This window comes from Canis lupus, chromosome 36, assembly GCF_011100685.1.
Source record: "Canis lupus familiaris isolate Mischka breed German Shepherd chromosome 36, alternate assembly UU_Cfam_GSD_1.0, whole genome shotgun sequence".
In the NCBI taxonomy this organism is placed as follows: domain Eukaryota; kingdom Metazoa; phylum Chordata; class Mammalia; order Carnivora; family Canidae; genus Canis; species Canis lupus.
In genome coordinates, this window is record NC_049257.1 from 7,694,893 (window position 1) to 7,720,899 (window position 26,007).

At 42.9% G+C, this 26,007-nt stretch overlaps 1 protein-coding gene across 2 annotated transcripts in view; it reads right to left on the reverse strand.

Moving 5' to 3' along the window:
• Positions 1 to 883: 883 nt before the first annotated feature.
• Positions 884 to 26,007, reverse strand: part of DPP4 (dipeptidyl peptidase 4) — a 78,402-nt gene continuing 53,278 nt past the window's right edge. The window contains exons 17-26 of one of the 2 annotated variants that reach the window (XM_038584662.1): positions 24,652 to 24,699; positions 24,312 to 24,410; positions 21,852 to 21,921; positions 19,255 to 19,449; positions 16,621 to 16,675; positions 15,932 to 16,031; positions 12,776 to 12,840; positions 3,892 to 3,964; positions 3,556 to 3,629; positions 884 to 2,023 (exon numbers count right to left, since the gene is read on the reverse strand). In XM_038584662.1, coding sequence (XP_038440590.1) covers positions 1,922 to 2,023; positions 3,556 to 3,629; positions 3,892 to 3,964; positions 12,776 to 12,840; positions 15,932 to 16,031; positions 16,621 to 16,675; positions 19,255 to 19,449; positions 21,852 to 21,921; positions 24,312 to 24,410; positions 24,652 to 24,699 — 881 coding nt within the window. In that variant the 3' untranslated portion in view covers positions 884 to 1,921. The remainder of the gene's footprint in view (positions 2,024 to 3,555; positions 3,630 to 3,891; positions 3,965 to 12,775; positions 12,841 to 15,931; positions 16,032 to 16,620; positions 16,676 to 19,254; positions 19,450 to 21,851; positions 21,922 to 24,311; positions 24,411 to 24,651; positions 24,700 to 26,007) is intronic. The other variant, XM_038584663.1, reaches the window with a different exon arrangement.

Sequence of the window (26,007 nt, forward strand, 5' to 3'; positions counted from 1 at the left end):
ACTACTGTTTCTGGATATAGAACTCTGCAAAGATTGGTCCAGTTACTCAAGATGATTGAACTCTATTAAGAAATAGAATTATGACAAGAGCCCTCCAGGTTTGAAGGTCGATGTATGGCTCTAATGGATGAGTCGGATTTGGGCCGTCGGGTGAAGCTACTCAATGGCACGTTCCCAAAGTACAACTGAAGCTGAATTTCACAACCCTCTGTCCATTCCCATGTGTGACTCACTAGTCTTATGTTGAATTGATAGATTTTTTTCCATTTCTTCTATTTTTAGATTTTTGTGCTGGAGCTTATCACTCTTAGATAACTTTTTCCAGCAAATGGTCTGAAGCTAAGTTTGAGTTCATAAAACCAATTAAAAAAAATGAGGCCATTTTGCAAACTGAACAAAAAAAAAATCATGTTTCCTCAGTTATCTGCTAGACTAAATTCAGCATCTGAAATCTATGCTTTCATTAATATAGATATGTCAGCCAAAAATAGTCAAACACTTAAGTAACTTTTTTTTTCTTAACTGAGATGATATTATTGATGTTATTTGTTCTTATAACATGAGCCCCATCATAGCTTCCTGGAATAAAATAATAAATTTTATATTACATAAAAAAATAAAAGTTACCTGGGTTTTTCAAAAGCTATATATGTGTGTGGTAGCAAATTGTATATGTATTACATAAAAGCCCTAGGAACTGCTTAATTTAACACATTTATATGTATCTTTTTTTTTTTTTTTTTTTTTTTTACAAAAACTGAACTCTCTCCATGTTTACAAGGCAGACTGGGATAACAAGCAAAATAAACAAGAGCCTTTCTGGATAAGCGTGTCCATATGCCAATGTGGTTTAGGTCTCATTCAAGACAAAAAACGCATTACCTCTGAAAAAATGAAGGAACATTTATTAAATGACCAGGAGAAATTCCACAGTATGTAGTATGGGAATAATAATATGTAACTTTGTAGTTTATTTTCGATTTTTAAAAGCAAGCCCAAGGAAGTTAAAATATTCTTTTAATTAAGATGCTCAAAGAAATGAACTAAGAAAAATTGATGCAAGGACTCCTTCAAGTTAGAATTTGTGATACAAATATTTTCATCTCTTAACAGGGCAAGCTGATGTGTTCACATCTCAGTTCCAAGCTGCCTCTTTCACTAGGAAACATCAGTATTTTTTAAGGCACATTTACAATGCTTCCCCCTCCCCCTTGCTGTGTTTTTGTAGCACCTATAGCCATAACTGGCACCTGGGGGACTTGTATTGTTGGCAGATTCCCTCTCATTTCTTTGGAGTCTATTCAACTGCTGTGGTTTTACTCAGAAGTCAGTGCTTTGCATATATGATTTCCTGAGACTGTTTGAATAGTCTTTCTCAGAAAACCGTGCCAGTCTGGCTGTGAACAGCTCTTCTCCAAGAGTTGCTGACAGTAGCCTGGTCGGGTCATCGTGCTCGGACTTGGGTTCCCAGCCATGCCTACTACTTCTTTCCTCCACCTTTCTCTCCTTACCCCTGCCCCAGTGACCTCACTGCCCACACCTTGCCATCCCTTTAAAGAAGAGGATGAGATCTTGGACTAGTCCAGTTAGACAAAAATAAAATGCTTCTCAGGGAACCTATGCAAAGCTTCCATAAAGACAATTCATATTTGTTGTTTCAGCAACTGATGTGGAAATGATTTTAAATAATAAACAAACCCAGACGGAATAATTCAGACTTCAGGAAGGTAATAATCTGTTGCGAACACAGAAGTCCCTACTCAGGGTTACAGATGTAAATCCAGGAACAAACGTAACCTTGAATTTCTTGATTTGAGTGTACTTTTTTTTTTTTTTTAGATCATCATCTTAACAGTTCAGTTTTGAGATAGTGAGAACAAAAAATGGCTTTTAATAAGGTCTGACATGCTGTTTTGAGGTGCTAAGGTAAAGAGAAGCATTGTTTTATGAAGTGGCTCATGTGGGTATATATATGTTGGTGTGCTGTGCTGCTGGCAATCCCATGGTCTTCGTCTGTATACCACTGCAGAGAAAGAGAAAGGTCAGAATTAGGATGTCAGTTATCCTACTCTTTAAAAAAAAAAAAAATCAAATAGGCTCTCACGAACCATACATAGAGTCAAAAAAATTGTTTTAAGGGTATGTATATTCTAATTAAACTATCCAAATCCATTTTCAGACTTGAATCAGAGGACACTTAGAACTACATTATGCACAGGAGAGAATGTTTATGCCATTAAAGCACGCTAGTTTTAATTAAGTGTTATCAAGTGCCAGATTTCTCCTACACTGCAATAAGAGAAACTACATTAAATGAGTTTTTTAAAAGCACTTTTTCCTAATATATGTTACCAAAGTACTAGAAAAATCTATTTCAACATTTCACATATATGTTTAACATGAGGTCAAAAGTCAAATGCGCTATTTTGCAAACACGTTGGTTTTTCACTAGAATTTTCTATCTGTACGTCTGACATTTATGAAAGTGTTGATGACCTGAGGCAAAAATGTGTCAACGCATCCCATATTAAACAAGTGAGAAGTCACTACTTGGCAAACATAAATTGCAGAGACTTAAATAAACTCTTAGAAATTGCCTAAAGTATCATGTCATTTCTTTGAGTGGTAGAAAAAGAAACCTCAACCTCTCATAAGGATCCGACCCCAAAAGGCATATGCCAGGTTTCTTTGGTATCAACTAACTGTCTCATTCTGATATAATGGGCACCATGTGAACTGATCACAGAGCAAGGTTGTGTGTGTGTGTGTGTGTGTGTGTGTGTGTGTATGGAGAGAATGAAGAAAAGTAGGTTTTCTAGCTAATACAGGCAAGAAAGTATTTTTGCACAAAAATATTTAGTGCAACGCACATGCATACACATGTAAGTATACAAACATACGCGTGTATATATGTCATACCTACACATAAAGCCTCTTATTTTCTTCTTGATCTGAAAAGGTCTTGTGTAGAAGATGAATTTGATTTAATGCCTACAAACAGCCCACTATACAGGCAATACCAGCTCTGAGCCATTTCCAACTCTCATATAAAACAAACCTAATTGTTCATTGCCTGTGGTCGTTCAACAAAAGATAATGTTGCACTTGCAAAAACCGAAGCAGGCCGCTTATTAACGTCCCACTGTTGTTAGACTGGCTAGTAATACATACTAGACAGAAACGGATTTATTTTCATATTGGAGCTGAGCTCCTATCATGCTGGTTTCACGTTAGAATTACTCTGCGGCACGTTTACTGAGTAAGTGATTACTTCCGAATCCAAACAGGGAGAGCCTGAGCAGCCACATGGATAGGAGAGCACTGTTTTGACACTCCCAGGATACGTTGTGCTTCTCAACCCCCGAGTCTCCAAGAGTTTTGAACATGACTCTGTCTGTGGCTTAAGGGTACCACTTCTGACTCCTCGTTGCAAAAACAAAACCCCTTGGAATCCTGTCCCTATCTCCTGGGCCTGCTGGAGGAGAAGGAGCCCCGCCAGGGGAAACCAAGGCCCCACCGGCAAGCTCCCTCCTTTTGCACCACGGTTTGCTGTACCATTGCTTGGAAATCCACTCCAGCATCCACCAGGGCTTTGGAGATCTGGGCCGACTGCTGAAAGTGAACGTTGTCTGCAAGGAGAGAAAGGAAACGTAAAGTAACTAATAGCCGCTCCTTTCCTGATAGGAAGGGTGGGAAAGGCACGGGAAGAAAGGGACTATTTGAAGTTCTAGGACTTAGCATCCCATTTAGCCCAAGACAAGTGAGTTGTGGAAAGCAACACTGTTTTATTGAAGTAAATGTAACAGTCTTGCCCCTCATGCTTTTGTTTTGTCAGTAGTGAAATTGCAAACCTGTCTGTGATACTAAAAAGTCTAATTAACTGAAACTCACCATCTGCTGTTCCATGAATAAGGAGGTACTCAACTTGTTTAAAATTTTCAGCTCTGCTCATGACTGTTGAATTCTGGAATTGGGAAAAAGAATGTCATTATTCAAAAAAAGATCTGCCATAAACTGATTTTTCACTTCAGTTTACAAAATAAAATGTTTTCAGCTGGGGCCCCCTTTGATACAAAATATAGCAAACCGATATTTAAGCAAATGCTGTCTCCATGCACAGCAGAATGCACAGCATGCCCCGAGCCTGGGAGACGGGACTGGAAAGGGGGGACGCCACATCTTCCTCGCACACGCAGGCAGGGGGCACCTGCCACCGGGGCTGCGCGCCGGCCCCGAGGCCCAGATCCCGGGCTGGCTGTGGCCTGTGCATTAGCGCGGGGCAGAGTCTCCTATTAGCAATGTATGTTCATGGGCTTGTGCTGTAGTTCAGCCAAAAAGTGTATTGCCATGGCAACCGTGTGTCACATGGTGCCATACATGCTACATTTCAAAGAGCCTGTACATAGCATTTGCAACTAAACACACTCTGCAATATGTCATATGAACTTTGGTCCACATTGCTAGGCAATGAGTGAGAAGGAAGTACTACCTCTTTGGGAACAGATGTTCCAAACCTAGGCAAATGTGACATATGGGAGGGGAAAGGGGTGAAAAAGATCAAGCGTGGCCTTAGGAAATCGGTGGGTTGTTGTCGTCTGCCTCCTTCTGTATTAGGGAAAATCCTGCCACTGGATCAAGCCATTGCCTAGTGGGCCAGAGAAATAGGGCCAGAAATGGGGAGGTAAGCTCTCTGAAGACCCGCCTCCTTGAGGCCGCACACCTGGCATGGGGAGGTGGGGGGGGGGGGGCTCAGGATGAGAAAGCCTTCGAGGGCACGGAGCTGGTCATCGGGTCTGGATTCGGGGATGTGTGCAAAGTTCGGAGGAAGCTCGGGGTGCCGGGGTCCACGTCTGTGGTCTCCCTGCGTGTTGGGCCGAGGAAGGGCCAGCGGTTCTCCGGTGCCTTTGCAAGTCCTCCTGCATCTTGGTGAATCAAAGTCAACTTTCTGAGAGCCACGGCTTGCATTTGCAGGCGCCCTTGTGGGGAACGCCGGCTCCCTGTGCCCCGACGGGGCCCCCCTGGCCGGCGGGGGTCACGGGGTCTGGGAGCCACCCCCCGGGGCAGGCTGCTCCCCAGGCTCGGCTTCTGCGCAGTGCGGGCGTCGGGAGGGGCGCTGCCCGGTGCGACCCTGCCCAGTCCTGCTCCCCCTGCTCCCCCGCGGGGCCCCCGCCACCAGGAGGAGGGGCTCGCGCGGGGCGGCATCCGCACGCGGGACGCCGTCTGCACCGAGGCCGCTGCAATTCCAAGCGGCGCGGGGGGCGGGCCTGGGGGCGGCCGAGGCGCCGGGGGGCGGGGGGCGGGCAGCGGAGCCCCAGCGGCGGCGTCCGGGGCGGCCGTGCTCCCCGCGGAGGCGGCGGCGGGAGCCAACCCCGCCGGGGCCCGGGGCTGCAGAGCCGCTTCCCAGCCGCGCCGCCAGAGGCCGGGGCTCGCCGCCGCCCGCCCGCCCCCAGGCCCCAGCGCTCCCCGGCGCTCCCGGGCGCTCCCCCCGCCCCCCCCCCCCCCAGCCGTCGTGCAGGCCCGGCCGGCGCACACCTGCCCCGGTGCTTGCTAGGGCCGCGCCCAGCCTCGCGCTCTGCAAGCCCGCAGCTCCCCGCAGCTCCCCGCAGCTCCCCGCAGCCTGCCCGCGGGGACCCGGCCACACGGCGCGGGCCCTCGCCTCACCTCCGAGAGCCCCACCGGCCCTCCTGGCTTGGCAGCCTGCACCGCCAAAGCTGCTCCTACAACCTCCACGAGCCATAAAACTGAGAAATGTCATTGAAACATAGAGTAATAGTTAGGAGACATATAAATACGCAGGACAGTTAGCAAGGAATGTGATAACTACTGGAGTTTGGACCAAAACAGTTTCTGGCTGCCTTTTTTTTTTCTTAAATGGAGTGAATACAGGCTGAAAGAAGACAATTTTTATAAACAAGTAAAACCCTGAGCCTAAGATAAATGTTGTGATGTACACACTGTAGCTGTGATGAACTAGACATGGTGAGAAATGCAACATACTGAGAAAAAGACGAAAACTGTGATAAAAGTGTCATGATGCAAATTGTTTTACATTAACAATATTACACTACAAAGAAAGAAAGACAAATACTTTAATGCAGCAAGAGAAAAAATAAAACAAAAGCTTCCCCTGCGACGGTGAGCTAGGTGTGCCGGTTCCATGCACACATCGCCCTGCTCCCCGGAGAAGCATCCAGAGGGGCCTCCCCGCGAGGTGGGCAGGTGCACGGGCAGCCGGGAGCACCCAGCCCCTCTCAGGCTCTCTGGCAGCAGAGAGCAGGGCTCCCCGCCCGCCCCCCCCCAGACGCGGCGGTGGCACCTTGCCCCTGGCACCGCGATCGTGCCCTACCGGACCCCAGAATGCGGGCTTCTCAGGGAAGAGGGACCCTCGGCGGCCCACCGCGCGGCCCGCTCCACCCCGCGGACGGCCTCGGCCCACGCCGGAGCCACAGAGCCCGCCCTCACCGCAGGTGCGGTTAATAATCGGCAATAACGCCATCGTGCTATTTTAACCCACTAAAATAGGATAATCCCCATTTGCCTATCGATGGAAACAGAAATAGAAAAGGAAATGGATGACTAAGTTAGAAGCCGAATAGTCTATCACCAGCTACTAAAAAGGAAGCTCAGAGTGATAAATGGGCAAGGATGCAATGGTGGTGCAGTTGGCACTCTCCCGAGGCTAGAAACTTCCGGAGAGCCCCGCTGTCAGCAACAGTCTGGCAAAACGAAGTGGGAAGGATTGGTCCAGTGGCAGTGCCGATTCCACAGCATCTCTGTGAGGAGCTTTTCCCTCAAGCCCTGGAAGAACCATCTGTAGCTGCTTGTTGGATCACGCTGGTTCCTCAGTTACCTTCCAGCAAATAAATCTTTGTATTTTTGAAATAAAGAGAGAGCTGATGAGAGCGGTGGGGCACTGTGAGGAACAGAAGTTCTGACCGTTTTTAGGCCACCCTTGGGCCATCGAGGAACCCCAAGGACAAGTGGCGTCCTGAGGATGATCGGTTGCCGCGTTGCCGAGGCCTACCTCAAGGCAGGCGCAGGTGTCCCATTTAATCCCTTCACTAACCCTGTGGGGGGAGGCTTGATTCTTCCCATTATCCAGATGAGGAGACTGAGGTCCCGAGAGCTTACTTAACCTCTCCAAGCGCACACTGCTGGCACGTGGTGGAAGCCAAATTTGAGCCGAGGTCTAACTCCGAAGCCCGCGCCCCTTAACGTTACGGCCTAGTGTCCCTTCGCGTCCCAGCCAACAACCCATCACCATTTCCAGACTCTCGTAGGGAGAGCAAACGGCCCCTGGTCTGATGGACCACCCCGCACGTCAGTGCGATGGGACGGCCGCACCGGCTTCCTCTGTGCATCCTCCCGCTTGCAACCAAATCCTGCTAACTAGCTGGCATTAAGTAATGCTATTCTGGGAAGCACCGCTAATGCCACAGAAAACAGAGGCCACAGAAAATCTCTGAGAAAAAAATACTTTCCACCCACTATATCGGATGTTTTACTTGTTTACATTCTATCAAACAACTGTATCGGTGAGATGCCAAGGAAAGAGAACCCATCAACCCGACAGGGGGCTCTACCTCAGTCCTCACCAAGCAACACTGGCTTCTTTAAAGATCACACAGCAGTCAACATTTTATCAGCACTCAACAAACAAGTTAAGGTTTGGCTTAAATCTGAAGGTCTCTCTCCCTTTGGCATATTCTGGGATAATAGAACAAATGTCAAATCAGTACAAGATGGCATATTTACAAAATTGCACCCTGTTTTGCATAACCTAACGATGCAGCAGTTCTTAAGGATTGAACATTTCAAATCTGCTAGCAGAAGACTGCCAAATCTATGACTGTTTCGTACACTTGCCAAAAGCCTATCAAATTTTGAGCAAAATGCAAAATAAATCTCCTCTACAAGTTAAATCAGTCCCTTCTGTGTGTTCCAGGCTGCCCTCTTCTCTTGGCAACCAGGCTCAGGACTTGGGCCCCATCTCTCCTGCCCTTGATCTTCTGCTGCTCTGCGTATTCATGGATCCCTTCCCGCCCGCCGCAGGCTGTGGCCTGCCGTAGAGGCCACCATTTGGCCTGCTCTTCCCACGCCCTGCTTCCATGATATCCGTCGGTTCATCCAACCTGCTTCACAAATCCCCGGAAAACCAGCTGTACCTGCTACTCCGTGGGGCTGTGCTGCTGCCCCCTGTCCCTCCGCAACCCACAGAGAGCGTCTCCGCTCTCCCTCTTCGGCTCCTAAATCCCTCTTTGTTGGCCTGCAGAAGGGCCCTCCCTTCCCTACCCTCCGCATCTACATGTTATGTAACATGGTTGTGCCTCAGTTTCAGCGTCAATAAAATGAAGATAACTAGAGCACTCATCTCAGGGAACTGAGGGAGACAGGAACCCCAGAATAGTGTCTGCCCATAGAAGCAAGCGCTTCATGAATAAGTGAAGAAAAAAAAAAATGAATGGAATAAAGAAAGCTGGATTCCCCCCCCCCCCCGCCCCCCTATCAGTTGAGAGGAGTTGAGGGGGAATGTGAAACCCTAACTTCCTGGCCACTTCCCTTCCCGGCCCCACATGCTCCGGAGGACAAACCTCTGGGGGCTTGTCACAGCTTGGGCACCACTGTCCTTTCTGCACTCGGGGGCACCTGTCATACCCGGGTTCACTCTTCCTACCTGCTCTCTTTCATTTCTCTTTGATCATTTTGTGGGTCTGCTTTTGCTCACCAACAAGGTAAGAAACTTCTGGGCAATTAGAACCCCAGGCACCGTTTCTGAGTGAGTGAAAGTTGGCCAGATGTTGAGTTTTTAAATAGGTTTGACTGCGAGGCCTCTGATGGAGCATGTGAAGGGCCACTTGTCATGCTGGTGAGCGACACGCTCCTCGGGCCCTGGCGGTGCTTGCTCTTTGCTCTTTGCCAGTGGGGGTGAGGGTTTTCTTACTGCCCAGCCGGTGCTTTTTGCTCAAATCTGTCACCATTGTGGTCTGCTGGGGACCAAGACTCACCGCAGAGATGTTTCCTCAGGGCTACAGGGCCTTGCCCCTTGGCACTAGGTGGGGGATTAGCTCCAGGGCTTGGGGGGGGGGGCACTGCTCATGCCACTGCAGTGGGTCTGAGCCTTAGTCCAGGGCCTGCTAATCTACACAGCAGCTCTGTACGAGTAGGAAAAGGCAGTCCTGGCTGGATGCAGCCCCAGAGGTTCGTGTCTCAGTGAATGAAGCAGAGACTGGCCCTCGGCACTGCGGGAGCTGAACAACTACACGTGGCATCCCTACCTGTTCCATTTGTGCATACGAACGGGTTCTCGGATTTCCTTTCCTAAATCGCAAGTAGGACCTTTATTTCACAAAATGTGCTTCTCTTGGTGATGTGGGTTTCTCCAAATTCTTCCAAATCTGGGTCATCGGTGACCTAATAATGAATCCTCTGTCTCTCTCTCTCTCTCTCTCTCTCTCTTTTTTTTTTTTAATTAAAAATTGTCTCTTCTCTTAGAAAGGCTACAATCCTGGCCACTCTATTGATGATATCTGCTGATATCTGCACTGCAAGTGTAAATAAAGATCAGGGCCTTCCTTCTGCGGAGCTTTGGGCTTTGGTCCTTCCCACCCTGGGTGCACTGCAGGGAGGCAGCGGCCCCGACGAAATGGGAATCATTTTCAAACTCTTCCCTTCTGACCCACAGACAGGCACAGGGTACTGAGAGCCTCTAAGGAATTGTCTTCTTTGTCTTTTCCAAAAGTGTGGGAGGAGGGAGGAAGGGAGGGAGGGAGAGAAAGAGAAGGAGAGAGAGAGAGAGAGAAATAAAAACAACCTGGGAAAGAAAAGTAAAAGATGGGGTCCAGAGGGGCAGCTGGGGCCTCGCAGGAAAAATAGAATCTTTGAATGTATTCTTGCCAGAGACAAAAGCACAGGCTTATTTAAAAAACAAAGGAGGGCAGCTTTATTCTAAAGCCTGCTGTGCACCAAATATAGGCACTTAGATTCAGCTCTCCACACTCTGAGGAAGCACTTACCAGGGTGGAAACAATTCAGCAGCGTTGCCTCCCCTTCCCCACACACCTTAACTCTCGCCCGCCCAAATCATTCATCCGAGTAACACATTGGGAACCTTTAGCTCCCTGGTACTGGCAGTTTTAATGTGTCCATTGCCAGCACTGAATTTTGTGCCAAGAAAACTCGACTCCTGGCGTGGAAGGATTAAACAGTCCTCGGGTGCCATCTGTGCAGTGAAGTGAAAGAGTGACTTTATGCACCCAGTGTGCGTGTGTTGCCATTGGCAGTGGGAAGTGACTTCTATTTACATGACTACCTCATGCAGTGAACACCTAAGGGGAGAGAGGAACATGGCCACCTCAGGGCGAGTGGAGATGGGGAGGAGGGGATCCATGTGGGACCGAGGAGCCCATAGGGAAGTCTGGGAAAAGATGTGGGATGAAAGGGTAGGTTGAAACTAACCGTCCTAAAGGGGGAAGGCTGGTTGAAGAGGAAAGACCCTGTTGGCTGTTGGCTGATGTTCATGGAGGGGAGTAGGGTAGGTGCCATGGACTTCCCCAGGTGTCAGGGTTTGGGCTTGACCCTGTGCCTCTAGATTCAAAAAGACTTTTCAGAATGGGATTTTAAGAATGAACTTTTGACTTAACATCCACCAGGTTCTAGAGTCAGGGTGAGGGTTCTGGACAGTACATCTCGGTTTCGGGAGTTTTAGTACTTGGGATATTTGAAAAAGTCCCTTGGCAGCTCAGCATATATGGCATACTGCAGGAGGGATGGTTTTCAAGTGTGAGCATCCTGGTCAGGTTACAGACAAGAAAATTCCAGATGTAAAGAGGTGATGGAGATAAGCAATTTTTATAACAATGTTTGCCTTCAAAAAGTTCTTAAATCAGGAAAGGTCTTAAGGTTTACACTTCATATGGGGTCATCTGAAGAATACAGTATTGAGTAAATACTTCAACAGTTAATAATACTGCAGTATTAGGAAGTACAAAATAACCATGAGTCCAAGATAGGTAAACCGAAGATTAAGAGATCTACAAGACAATGTCATGAAAGTCAAATGGGGCAGCTAGTCCACTGGAAGAGCAGACTTCCTACTAAATGGAGATATAGGAGAAATGACATTCCAGGCAGAAGGAACAGAAGGGCATAAAAGGGAAAGGCCCAGAAATTTTCAGACAACAGTGACGTGTAATCAAGTGAACTGGACCATTGTAAGAAGGATGTTGAACACCTGATTAGAGTCAGGGTAGGACTCAGTTGAGTCACATGAAAGACCTGTGACAGTGTTGTATGTGGGGATGCGGGGACTAATCTCATGCCTCTTTGTGGTAAAGATGGGAGCATAGAAAGACAAGCTAAGGGGACACCAACTGGGTTATTGTTAGAAAAGTAGATAGTCATGTGACAGCGGCAATGTGGTGACAAAGAAAGGAAAGGATGTTTAAAGGAGTTTATTGGATGTGGAGAAGGAATGGGAAGAATTGAATCCAAAGTATTGTGGGGGACAACTGGCAGAAATGGGGACAACCGACAATGGGACTGCTGTGTAGTGGAAGATGATTGGTGCATCTCACTTTACAGGTTGTCACTTTTCTATCTTGACTGGAAAACACACACATAGGCACAGGCAGCCACATACTCCTCCCTGCACCCCCCTCCCCCAAACCTTCCTAAATGAAGCTGAAAGAGATAAAACTAAACTGTGTATACTTATGTTGCAAAACTGGAAATTTTATTTGGGTTTTATTGCGTTTTGGTCACGTGGCTTCAGAACCTATAGGAAGGGTAACATCTCATAAAAGTGTACAAACACTGCTCAGAGCAGCGCATTAATGTGAAGCCCAGGTATTGAGAGTTGCGGCCCAGATGAGAAATTGTATTAACTTACTCTCGTTTTTGTTTTCCTCTTTTTTTAATTCATTGTCATGAAAAGAATTTTGCATTTTCTTTGGAGAATGTAAACATGAGATGATTTACCTTGTCATCTGCAAGTTTTGGGCTTTTCAACGAACACGACACATAGACTCAGGAAAGTTTTGGAAGGGCCAAAGTGCAACGAAGGTCCCTAGCGGTTAGGCTAGCACTTCTGGTTACATCAGCAGCACCTCTGGTTACATCAGCGTAGCACCCGAGAGAGTGCCCTGGCTCGGCCATGCCATCCAGCCAGCACATGTGGCTGCCAATGATAGTGGCTTCCAGGCCAAATTTCAGATGCTATGGCCTGTCTGCAGAGCAACCTGCCACTTGTTTTCCCATCAGCCAACCACCTGAATGCTATTCAGTAAATGGAGGCTCAAGGGCTTTTTGGGGCCCCGTCCAATTGTACTCTTCACCCATATCTTGTTTGAACAAACTGCACATAGCTGGCTATGAATAAGAAAATTATAGGTCTGTACATACATCTTAATTTTAATACCACAGAAATTTTAATATATAGCTAAAGGTTTAGAGAGTCTTCTGGGCTTTAAAGGAATATGTCGAATATGACATGTTTTCTAAATGAAATTTTTATAATTAAAGTAATTATCTGGTGTTGCTTTGTATTTCCAAATGAATGCATATTGTGACCTATATAGCATACGATAAAGACTGTAATTAATGCAGAATATAGTAGGGGAAGCTAGTGGAGTATCTCTAAACCACCTGTGTTATTTCTTTTTAACAAGAATTTTGTTGGAAATAAAAAATATATATTTTTTAGAATAGATACACTTAAAGATGTTCTTAAACAACTTATAAATAGGTTATAAAATGGATCTGGTTTCTCATCTCTTACCCTGTAATAGTCAAGGTTGTCTTCTGGAGTTGGCAAACCCATGTAACGTTCTGTATACACGGAGTCTGTGATGAAAAAAATTGAAAAAAACACTTAATTCATACAATACAACTTCTCTTCCTTTTATTGGGTTAGTTTAAGTGCTTTCATATGTCGTAGCTTGTGCGTAGGTCTACAGAGTATCCCCCTCAGGAGTGTCTCCTCCAGATCATTTTTATTTGGCTTGTTAATGCAGCCAGACGCCTGCTCAGACTCATGCCTTTCCATACTCAGCTGGAACCAATGAGGATAGAGGGAGATGAGACTAGATGATCTAAACACAGTTAATACTCCATCTACAGAGGGCGCCTGGGTGGCTCAGTTGGTTTACCATCTGCCTTTGGCTCAGGTCATGATCCTGGGGTCCTGGGTTTGAGCCACACATCAGGCTCCCTGCTCAGCGAGGAGTTGGCTCCCCCTCAGCCCCTCCTCCTCTGCCCTTCCCCCTTACTCATACTCCCTACTTTCTCTCAAATAAATAAATAAATCTTTAAAAAAAAAATAACCCATCTGCAGAAAAATCAAATGCAAAGTGCTGAAAGGTAAGGGCTCTTTACATTATCATCTGACCTTTTCAAAGAACCTTAATTTGGAAGTCACTGAAAGGGTCAATTATCTTAAATTTTTGGTCCTGACACAAGCATATGTCTTAATTTCCTGTTGGAAACCCCTTATAATGCTCAATTACTAGCTGCTCACTTAAATCATAGATTGTTTTGGCAGGTTAAAATTTGCTATAATGAAAACAAGGAAATCAGTTATCATTTATTTGCTGTATATCCCTGTACTAGCTCAGTTACTCCGTCACAGTGTACCATTTGTTTTTCCTCATTTTGTAGCGAGCCCTCACTTTTGGCATTCTAACAGTTGTGAATTGTGAAATAGATTACATTAATATCTGCTGAAATGATGCAAGCTCTTTTATCTACAGATATGGCTGAAAACAGGATGCATAATTGGTTTGGTTATTTTGGGTAATTAAACATATTTTTGCCCTATTTTTAAAAATTTTATAGATATATCCCAAAATATATGTGAGAAAATTTACAATTTACTGTGTGGCTAAGTTCCAAGGTAACTTTAAAAATCTGAAGTAATTGCTTTGAAAGATGCCCCCTCCAATGACCAGATTACAATAAATAGGTAAGGATAGAGTATAATATGCTGTCATTGTGCTGTTTAGATTAATGGCTCGAATTTCACTGTAATTTTACAGGTAGTTCAGTATTTTTTTTTTTGGTAGTTCAGTATTGATCTTACTAATTGTTTAAATAAATAGATCACCTAAATAATAGCCTTAAGTAACATTTTAACCCTTTTCGAATGACTGGCATTTAAAGGCTACACTGATGATGAGTGTTAGCTATTCCACATGTATTCTTTATGCTTGCTCTATGGAAATCAAAATACTATCTTTCAAAATGAATAATGGCAATATTTTATTATTTTGATTAAAAGGAAGACAGACACAGATGATATGTAATTTTATATATCTAGAGGACACTAATATACAAAATATAATATCTTAAAGGACATTTTATAATATAAGATCTTCATAAAATGTTCATATCTTTTAACATTTAAACATAAATAATTTAAGTTGTACATGTGATAGGAGGGAAAATCGCCTTTAAGGGCAAAATAAATTTTTCCTGAAATAGTAGCAGACTTTTCTATTCTTCTTGTCCTAGAACCTAATACTCCTTTCTTATTATGTTAACCAGGTTTACATGTGTGAGAAGATCTGAATTTTGTTTTTCTCCTTTTTAAACACAGAGAGAGTGTGCCTATGTGCAGGAGCAGGGGGAGGGAAGGAAGGGCAGGAGAGAGGGAAAGAGAGAATCTCATGCCCAGCGCAGGGCACTAGCTCATGACCCTGAGCTGAAATCAAGAGTCAGACACTTAACTGGCTGAACCACCCAGGCACCCCTGAAGTTTTAATAACGGTATTTAATAAATGCATAATACAAGTGTTGTAAAATGTAAAAAATGCGCCTTTGAAATACCATTTGTGTACCTCTTCTATCTGATCTTTGAGTAAAATTGTTCAAATTAACACATATATAAGAACTCTGGAAAATACCTATGTCCAGAAAGTTGGGTTTGTCCAAATACATTTAATGAAGTCCTCTTATTATTCTAAACTCACAAAGATTGCTTCTATTATTTTATTGACCACCAGAGGTCTCCAAAAACAAGCTCTCCAATGGAACAATTAATATCAAGCAGGAAAGTATTATATGAAAACAAATCCATTGTGTGTGGACTAAGTCGGAAGTGTGATTTCCAATGTTTTTTTAACAGAAAGATCACAATATTTTATTTATTTGTTTATTTATTTATTTTACTTTTTTTGTTGGCCTCTTCTAACTTAGCCTTTAAATAAGAGTTTCCTACAAGGTTGGTACTACCATGTATTAGGGCAAAAAATATGTAACAAGTGTATTTATTATCAATAAGTCTATCACATAAAGGACTTGAGATGGAGTCTGAAGAGGTGCAGGAAAGTAATTCATCTTTTCACCATCTCTGACTCTTTTCTCCTACCTAGCGTACTAATGTTCATTCTCTCCCTCTAGGGAATTATAGTCTTACATATATATGATGCCATATAGAATTATCTCTCAATGATGAAGAAGAGATTCTAGAGCGGCTTTCACTAATTTAGAGACAGTGTGTGTGTGTGGGTGACAGTGACAGTGTGTGACAATCATGAATTCCCCTGTCCCTACCCTCCTCTTTCCACCCAAAGCCCTATTTGTCTTTGACTTTTACTGGAAGAAAAAGAAATACATGCTTCTATTCTGCTAATATGTGAAACCCCAAAACTCAAAATAAAATAAATTAAGGGAGGGTTTATCTGCAGAAATGTAGCGTTAGGGATGTTTTGAAATTTAGAAAACAGAATTTGTCGATAACTAAATGTATAGATGCCAATACCACCGAGCCTTTCTCAATAGCAGAGTAAGTGAGATCATTCGATTCTAGGTATCCATAAAGTGCATCTACAATGAATCAGCTTATTTCCTGTAGAAACACTGAAACTCAGAAAGGAATGGTTTTGTCATTGAAATTTTAAGGTCAACACTCTGTATCTTTTTGATAGTAATTACATACCATAGTACTCCCACCGTGAGACAGGTGCCACAGCTATTCCACACTTGAACACGCCACTGCCTGCTCCCAGGACCATTGAGGTTACGTACCCTCCATATGACTAAGGAATGGAAATGGTTATTTTTATGGAGGTAAAGGAATTCAGGACATATGGTAAGCGAGTCGCAGTTTCCATATTTCTCACATCTTTATATACTGTGCCTCTTTAGAGATAGAAAGCATGGTAGAGAAGGGCTTAAATTGGCCTTAATTGGACAATATCTAAAGACTACACTTGCAGAGCCCTGGTGGCTTTGCTTGACAGGTCTAAGTCGGAAAATCATCAAAAATTTACTGGATAGTAATTAAAGGAAAAAAGAGCGATAGATACTAGATCTTTACTGACTTTGACTCATAAGAAAAATCACCCTACTTCCTTCTCTCCTGCTCTCCTTCCCCACCTCCCTCCCTCTCGCCCTTTCTCGCCTCCCTCCCTTCTCCCCCTTAATCATAATAAGCAAAGATGTATACCTTACTGGCAGGGACTGGCAGGGACTCACTGCCTAGAGGACATTTTATTGGGGTCTTCTTAGATTAAAAATACAGGATTTTCATCTCTAAATATTTACACGCCAAGGATAAATCATCGTGCTCCGAATTCTATTTACTAACTATATGCACATAGATTCATTAGCCAAACAACTACTCACCCAGCCCCAAATTGCAATCCGTTTGTCGTCCACAAATCCCATTTTTGAAAATTGTCTAAAACATATGGAAGAAGTCCGTGAATTAGTATTGCATTGTGTATAGAAAACTAGGATAAGTGCACAAATGTGAAACCCTGCCATTTGTTCTCTATTCCCTCCTGTTGGAATCTAAGATTAATTATGGCCAGCAATCAAATAAACACCTGAGACAGATGTCTATCGTTTTTTTTTTAACCTAAGAGCTGGACGAACAAGGTTTACTTTTGTTGGAGTCCCTAAAAATTTTGTCTGTGTGTTTGTGTGTGTGTGTGTGTGTGTGTGTGTGTGTGTGTGTGTGTGTATGATTCACAGAAAACAAATCCTGGCAGTTTTTTTCACAGCTTCATATAAAAATTTGCAGCCCAGATGCACTTTTCTTTACATAATTGAATTTAAATCTCTCCAGATGTTTTTCAGTTTAAGAGAGGCTGCCCTCGCAATGGAGAAATAGAGGGTCATGGAGAACATCTGGGTAGGGCTGAGAAAGGTCTCTAGGCCCCCTACCTGAGAACTTAAACACCATTCTCTAAATAAATCCCTTCTTCTGCTGGGTGTTGATTAGTTAGCTCAGCACCATTAAATAGGAAGCAATTTTTCCTTGACAGATTAAGAAGTCTTTTTGCCACTAAATTGTGTTCAGGATACCTATATCCAGTTAGAGAAATGAGAAAAGTGTTTCATGCAGTCACTTTTTAATCTTAGCCTTACATCAAAAGGTAATCTGTTTGCTTTAGGAAGAAATTTAGTAAATGGGGCTCTTTAACTTTGTAGTATGGGGGGTGGCAACCCTTACAGTGACCTATATGTGATTTTGAAAGTTTTGTGTTTTTCAATAATAGATATATGCCTTAGGTGGCCCTGAGTTAAGCAATATTAGAAAAAATTAAAAGTAAGTAGTTTTCAACTCATTATCTCCTCCCCATAAACTTTTATTTTTTCCCCCGTAAACTTTTAAAACTTGGCATTCACATATGTATAGAAATGTGCACCAAACCATGAGTGTACAAGTTGATAAACTTTACAGAATGAGTATATCCTTGAACTAAGATACAGTGCATTGCTTCACCCCCCCGCCCGCCCCCAGGAGCCTCTGGGTCATTTCCCCTTTGCAAAAGGAAAAAAGATAAGATTCCAATTTGTGCCTGGTTTTGAACTTTCTATGAAGTGGGTCATGCAGGATACACACTTTTGTGCCTGCTTCTTTCATTCAACAGCCTGTGAGATTCATCTATGCTGCTGTATATAGTTCTTTTTAGTTGCTGAATCAGTATGCTGTTGTATAAATACACTACATCTCATTAACTTTTTAAACTGGAGATGTATATTGTGGATACCCAATTCTGTAGTTTTGGATTTGAGAAGCCCTGGACACTATGCCCTCTCTCACAGAGGACCAATCTGGAAAAATTAAAATTTAGTTTTAAAATATCACAGCCTTCCTCCTGAGCCAGTTTTTCCCCCTCTCTCTAGTCTAAACCTCTCCTTCTTTCTATTTTACTTTAAAGGAAAATAGCTAATCATTAACTCTGGTGTATGAGACTTAGAGATACTTAATAAATTGTCTCTCTTCTCGTTGGTTGTTCCTTGTTTTTAAAAGCATTTTCCTCCGCCCACTTAATCATTCACAATTTTTCTGCATTTCCTAGTTTATGATTTCATAACATTCTTTTAAATCAACCACTTGTTATGCTTCCTTAGACATCCAGGCAGTTGGTTACAGAAACTCAAAGACTACATTTCCCATTCACCAGTTGAATGCGGCTGGACTGGAGAGTGCAGTTGAGACTCTAATCGAGTTGCAGACCTGGATTCAAATTCTGACTTCCCCTGGCAAATTACCTAAGAGCCTGCATTTTTTTTTTCTAGCTGAAATATGGGGTACAGACACCCACCTCACAGAGATGCTGTGCAGTTCCTGTGACGATGCAGGTAAAGCATTGCCCATTTACACGTGTATTACGTGGTAACCACTATTCATCAATAAAATCTCTCGAGCCAGATCACATCGATCTGTGGGCCCATGATTGGAAAGCACAAGAATGAGATGTGATTCATACTTAATACAGCCCTTGTAACTGTGAGCAAAAAAGGCTCTGCTCCACAATTTTCCCCCAATGGCAGAGTAACCCTCATCCAGACTGTAGGAGCCACTCGTAGGATTTCGTAGCCATCACATGCAATGCAGCCTCCATACCCTATGAAGGAACACTGAGCTCCCTCACGTACCCTTGACCAAACGGATGATGGTTTCCTTGTTTAGTTAGATGTTTACTCAGGGGTGCATTTATCTCTCTCAGTTTGTCCATGTGTTTGATGAATTTCTAGTCTCTGTTCCCGAAAAGGGGGAGCACATATACCAACTCCCTTTCTCGAGTCACAAAGAAGAGTTTCAGAAATATGTCTTTTTTAACCTTTATATAAGTCTATAATGACATACATTTTTATCTAAGTGTGATATCATCACTAAAAATGTACCCTGAGGATAAAGGATTCATCCCAGGACACTTTATATCCTTTACATTTTACAAATTAAAAATATAAAGCGGGGGGGGGGGGGAGTCAGATGACCTTCGGATTCATCTCCTAGTCACTCACCTGGCTGCGTCAATTTGATCTTGAACTTCAAATGTTCCCAGTCTTCTGTTGACGGCGTGCATGATCTTATCTCCTTGGTAACCACTTCCTCTGCCATCAAAGCTAGCTACGATAATGTTTTCTGTGCTTGCAAGGTAAGTAGCCCAGTTGAGTCTGAAGACAGCGTCTGCTTTTTGACTACATGGGCCTGCATATCTGTGAAAAATCCCAAATTGTTAGCCTTTGTGGTTTTTCTGCATCAAATGAGGAGTGCTTGTATTTCTTCTACTCCCTGTGGACAAGAAGCATGCATCTTTCCCGACGATGAGCCTGAAATTGTGCCAGCCACCAGGGTGTCCACGATGGTTCCTCTAAAACTTGGCGGCGCGACTATAATGGCTGTGTGTTTCCTTCAAAGATACCCATCAGTTTTACCTTTGAAGATTGGTATCAAACACAGACTTCATAGGCTAACATTTTCTAAGCCGTATATTTCTTGGAAATCAAAGAAATAAATACTTAATAGTTGGGATGGAGAAGTTGTGTGATGAAAAATTAATGAGGATGCCAATAAATGCAGCTTTGAATATATCCTTCCAGCCTGGCTTACAAGCACTCCTACATTCCATGTGTATTTCCGAGGCTGGAACTTCTAGAAGGACTGCTTGACTGCTGTATGATATGCCCTGCATTCCCCCATCGAGTCCCAGCACAGAGCTGCACACGAAAGCTACCATGAGCCCCTGTGGAATGGGCCAAGGAATGAATGGACACTATTCCTTAAAACTTCAAAGGAGAAAGAGGTAGACTGTATTGAAAGACATATGTTGTTATTCTGCATTCTATTTATGAACGAGTTTAACTCCCTGCTCTCTGCAATCTTTGCAGGCTGGACCCCACTCCCACACAGCTGGATGTACAATCTCCATCAAGCCCCCTCATTTCCATTTGTTAATCAAGACCAGCTCCCTATAGCTCCTTGCATCTCACTTAAATATGTCATCTTTGCACGATCTGCAGGACTCCTGGACCCAGACTTGCCCACTATCTCTCCCTCCCAGACCATTTCTCCTACTGGTCTGCTTGCTGTACCCCTCTACCTGCAGGCCTTTGCTCCTCCTAGGGATGGAAGTCAAAAGAACTTCGGTTTAAAGCAAACACTGCATTCCTTTCATTTTAAACTAAATATTGTATCATTCTAACTTTAAAAAAGAATGCATTCATGCATTTCTTGGGTGAGTAAACATTTTTTAACAACACGTGAAATGCCTTGGTCATTTTAATGATTTTAAATTCGGTAGAGTAATAGCTTCTCTTAATATTAGTTATGTAACAAGTTACTCTACTCCCTAAGATTAAACAACATTATTTAAAAAAATAGAAAGCAAAGATTTGAACATCAAAGGATGGGAGGAGGAAAACAACTAAAAAGAAACAGGTAGTAAATTTACCATGTTTTTAAAAATGTTCCTAATGAAGGGGGTGTCTAATCATTCCTCGCTGGGGAGCTGAAGAGGACAAAAGTCTCACTCTTTTCAAAAATATCTGTTTCCAGTATTGGGGCTAAAGCCAAAAGCAAATTAACGTCACTGTAGTCAAAGTTAGGCTTACCGAAAATCAAACAGCACACATGGAAGTTTAAAATACCCTTTTCTCTTTCTTTGAGCTTTTATGTTTTGTTATATGGAACTATAAATACGGGGCAAAAGGCTGTGTTGGATGCTAACACCCCTCTTTTGTTGTGGGTGGTACTGGTGGTTACAACAGAAAAGTGATGTTCTCATGAGTCTCAGTTTCCTTTCCTATGTAATGGGCCCAACAGAACTCTTCACACCGGTTTACAAATTACTTGGCATGAAGCAGGCACCCAGCACGTTCGTTGGTTTGTTTTTGTCTTGTTTTTAATAGAGGAAATGAGACAAGCCAGGACAGGAAGAGTGGCGTTGTGGCATTAGGTGCGAGGTCGGGGCACTTTTAGAAGCATCAAAGTAAAATGTATTCCCAATCATTATCAAAAATATTTTACGAAGATGCCACATTTAGAATTTGCAGGAGTTCACATTTACTGTTCAAAGATTTGCGATGTCAGAACTTTCTCTGAGACTTAAAGAAGTCTAGAATAATAATGAATAATTTCCTTTATCACATCTTCTCTTCACCACAGAGAAGAATGAGAAATACCAGGTGGTGGGTGGTATTCCAGGAAGAGAAACCTGATGTCCTGATGTGCCCAAGTCACTAATGAAGGTAATGAAGGTAAAGAAATTGTGAAGACTACTGATGTCCATCTCCTGCATGTTAAAATATGCATGAGGTGAGGATAAAACTGGTGACCTGATAATTCTTTTGGAATTCCCTTGTATTCAGAGACACAAATCAAAACAAAATGACCATATACCATTATGACAGAGGGTGTCTACATTCTCCACTAGAAAGATGGTAGAAAACAAGGGTTTGGGTTTGTGATTACATCATGGAAGAAGCAAATGGTGAAACTGCTTCACAGTGATTCAGGAAGAGACAAAGCATACAGTCGGCTCTAATTTTCCATATGCTGCACTAGGTAACACGTGTATGATGGTTAACCTCTAATTTGTTCCCTCCTCTTGAATACTTACACATCTATTAGTAGAGGATATTTCTTGGATGAATCAAAATGAGGAGGCAAGATCATCTGATACCAAAATTCTAAACAAACAGAAAGATTAATTAGTAAATTAAGAATAATTATTAGTACACGATCTAGGTTTCTTTGTCCATAATAAATCATAGTTGGGATTCAACGATTTGTTAACTTACAATAGAAAAAGAAGATGAACTGCTGGATTCAGTATGTTTTTAAGATACAAAAACATTCTCTTTCAGGTTAGAATACTAGTAAAGATTAAACCAATAAAGTTGTTTCTAATACATCTATTAAATACATTGGTGCCTTGTAAAATAAAAGTGCATCTTAGAATTGCTAATGTTTTGTTTTTATGATTCTGTTCTTTGGCATCTGATCTACTTATCTAGTTTGTTTATGGCTTATGTTCTAAGTTTTCCTCCAAAATGTTTTCCCCTTCTTGAATTTCCTTGAAGATGTTTAGGATTTTTAGTTGGCCCTAACTCTATTTTAAAATTCTGATTTAATAACATTTTTGTAATTCTTATTGCCATCCCAGACCGCAAAGCTGAGTTCCCATTTTCAGCTCTGTGTTTCACAGAATGAAATCAGGTTTATATGGAGCAGACTGTTGTGTACGTTCTGTATGAACTGCAGATCTGTTTAATTCTCTGTGCTTGATTTAGCATCAGTTTAATAAAATTTGTCCCCAAATAATGAATCGGTTTCTTTTGCTCCCAAATTCAAGATCATGAGTTGGATTAATAAATCTTAAAAAGAGAGAGAGAGAGAAAGAGAGATATTTTATATTTTAATTAGATTACCTCCAGCTTCAGTAGATTTAATCTGTAAGGGAAAAAAAAATCCCTATCTCCAGGGCTGCTGCTTTTTTTTCTGTTTATCTCTCTTTTCTCTCTTTCTTTCTTTTTTTTGGTTGTTAAAATGATTTTAGTTGAGGAAAAAAAGAAAGATTTAGAAGTAAAGCCTTTATATAGATAGATTTCTCTTCAGTTCGTATCTTGCTGATTATTTTATGTCTTCTGCCTACATGTGATTATAAGGACAAAAATTTAAGTCTTCATTATTTTTCAATGAATGTCAAACTATGTGTTGATCATGATGTTTTAATAAATATGCCAAACCCACCATTTGATCTCTCCTTTGTTTGAATCTGTTCTAGTTGATTAGAAGTGTTCTGGTTACATCTTTCCAAAGACGCGGTTTTTTTTCTTTGGAGGGGGGAGGTTCATTGTAATCCCCAGTCCCCCCTCCTTCTGCCCCTCCTCCATGGTCTCCCCTATCCCCCACTCCTGGCCCTCCTTTTCTGGGGTTCGAATGTAGAACCACCTCCCAGATGGACTCTCCAGCTCCAGCAGATCCTGTCTCACTCCCCTCCCTACTAGGTTGTCCATCCGATCCCGTGGCTTCCCTGAGCCAAAAACATTCAGGGGTCCCCCACTGCTTGTCAAATCTCAGTATGCAATGCTTTCTGCCCCAGCAGCCCAGGTAGCTCTCCAGAACTCTAAATCCTTGCCCAGCACGCCTGATTCAAGGGCCAGCAGCACCCGGCATCACCTTGGAGCGAATATCAAAACCCTGGGGCTCACCCTGCCTTGCTGGATCACAAAAGGATCATGAACGAGGTGCCAGGTGATTCATAGGCACATGCAGTTTGAACAGCCCTGCTCTGAGCTGTTCTTCAGAAGCACCCTCTACTTTCCAGCACTTTTCCTGCCATTTAAAATTGGATGGATCTTTTCCACTGAATCTTTTTAGATCTTTTCTATTATTATCTTATATTAAAAAAAAACTTAAATCAATCCTGATGATTCCACCATCCTCCATGAGTAACTAGCTCTTAATGGGGGGGGGGGGGAACCCAAAAGACAAATAAAAATTAACAAACTACAAAATTTCAATTTTGTTCCAAATAACCCTCCCTGTCCTCCATGGTTCCTACACGTCCTCCATGCTCAGGCTCCCAGCACAGGCATGAGCCTAACTGTGGCAAGATGATGATTAGGGAAAATTCAAGATTTCTCTCCTGAGATTGAAGTTTTAACATTTTGCAGCCAGATCTTATTTTTTTATACAGTCATCTCAGATATTTTTTTGATCTCTTTGGGTTAAAGGTAAAAGATATTAAGATATCATTAAGTTAAACATGCAATTAATACTTTACAGTAGCACAGAGCTACTAACAGAAGGAAAAGGAAGTGGCAATAGTGTGCTTTTTCCAAATGCTTTCCTCTTAACAGAATAAATCTTACATAGAGTGGTACTGTATTTTAAAACAAAACAAAACAAAAAAGTAAAACCTGCAGTTCTCATGACACTATTTCATAGAAAAATAACCTTAAATCAGATGTACATATAACATAGAATGTGTATTTTCAGATCAAGTTATCACATTTAGTTATATTTTCATTGGTGTTTCCAGGAGCAGTTCTGTACCTAAAGAAATTTAACTTACTTGTTTCATGCAAAATAATGGAGTCCAGTTTTTTTGAGGGCATCTGGACATCTTGCAGCATTTTATCCAAAGCTGAATTGTCTTCCAGGACTCTCAGTTCTAAATAAATATTCCAGACGGCAGTAATTCGTTACAATGTGAAGAATTCAGATTGTGCAAAGTGCTAAGGAACAAGTGGCAATTCACTGATGGGACTATACATTGGATTATACACCGGAGTTCCAGTCATTGTTTAAACACTCTAAAGGCAAAAAACCCCCCACTATGCTAAGAACACGTTGATCCTGTTCACTGACACTTTTCTAAAGAGCAAAGGGAAGGTGAAATGTTAAGGAAATACCTTTATCGTCGCTGCTCCTATGCAGGGTATAGAGGGGCAGACCAGGGCCTGTGAACACAAACAGGGAAAAATGTTTTAGGTGAGGCTTTGTAAGAAAAGAAGATAGCATATTTTTCAAAAATGGCTATTTGCTACCCTTTAACTTCGATAACCATTTCAAAACCAGTTAGCTCGGATAGAACAAATAGCACAGTAGATAAGGGGCTTACTAAGTGTTAGCTGGTTTTCCTTTTTCGTGAAATAAGTGCAATTGGAGATTCAGAAATATTACCGGGAAGGCACAGGGCTCGGTGGAATGAAGCAAGAATGAAGCTCTGGCCCTGCTGGGTGCTTGGGGCACATGTTGCCTCCAATTTCCTCGTCTGTGCAGTAAGCCAGGGCACCCGTGACCCTGGGGTCTTTCCTCCCCTGCCCCAGATCCACACCCCGGCCATGGCCACGCCCCCTCAGGCCCCGCCCCCCGGGGCGGAGCTCTGGGGCCAGCTCCAGCGGGGGAGGGGCGGGCTCCCCACTGCTGCCCCTACCCCACCGCGTCCCGAGCCAGGGGGCACATCTGCACAGTGCCTGACTTGGATAAGCCATTCCTTTCTGGCATGCAAAAGTGTTTTTCTCGCATGAACATATCTTCACTATTTAGCCCAACTGTGGTAGTTGCAGACTAGAAGGTAATGTACAGAAAAGCTACTTGGTGAGCTGTTTAATTCTGATGCATTTAGATAGTACGAACGTTTCATTCTTGGTCAGAGCCCCAGTGAAGGCGTTATAGAGACCTGGCTTTGAATTCTGGTTCACCTGCTGTGTAACTCAGGGCACCGTATGGACGCTTCGATCTCTTTACACATAAAAGGAGGATAATATCTACTTTATAGAGTTTTCTTAAGAATCAAACATGACTACAAATATAAACTTTTAGCACAGTTCTTAGTATGAAACGCTTGCCCAAGAAATGGGGACCAAAAACAGTCACAGAAAATAAAGGAAGGAAGGAAGGAAGGAAGGAAGGAAGGAAGGAAGGAAGGAAGGAAGGAAGGAAGGAAGGAAGGAAGGAAGGAAGGAAGATGTAATGATAAAGAAAATGTGCTAGTAAAGAAAGATTCCGATAGCTGGTTTGGAGATCTCTTCCCTGTGAAGGACAGTTTTTTCCTGAGTATCTAGGTTCTTGCATTTTGAGAAGTAATCTAGCCTAGTGCTTCCTGGAGGGCTCAGGAGGTGGAGACCTGTGCTTGGATCCCGTCGTGCCTCTTAGTAGCTGTGTGACCTGTGAAGTCACGTCGCCTGTCCTTGCCAAGTTTCATTTATAATAAAGAAAACAGTAATAAAATAGTAACAGAAGATGGAACAGTGAGCAGGTTGGGT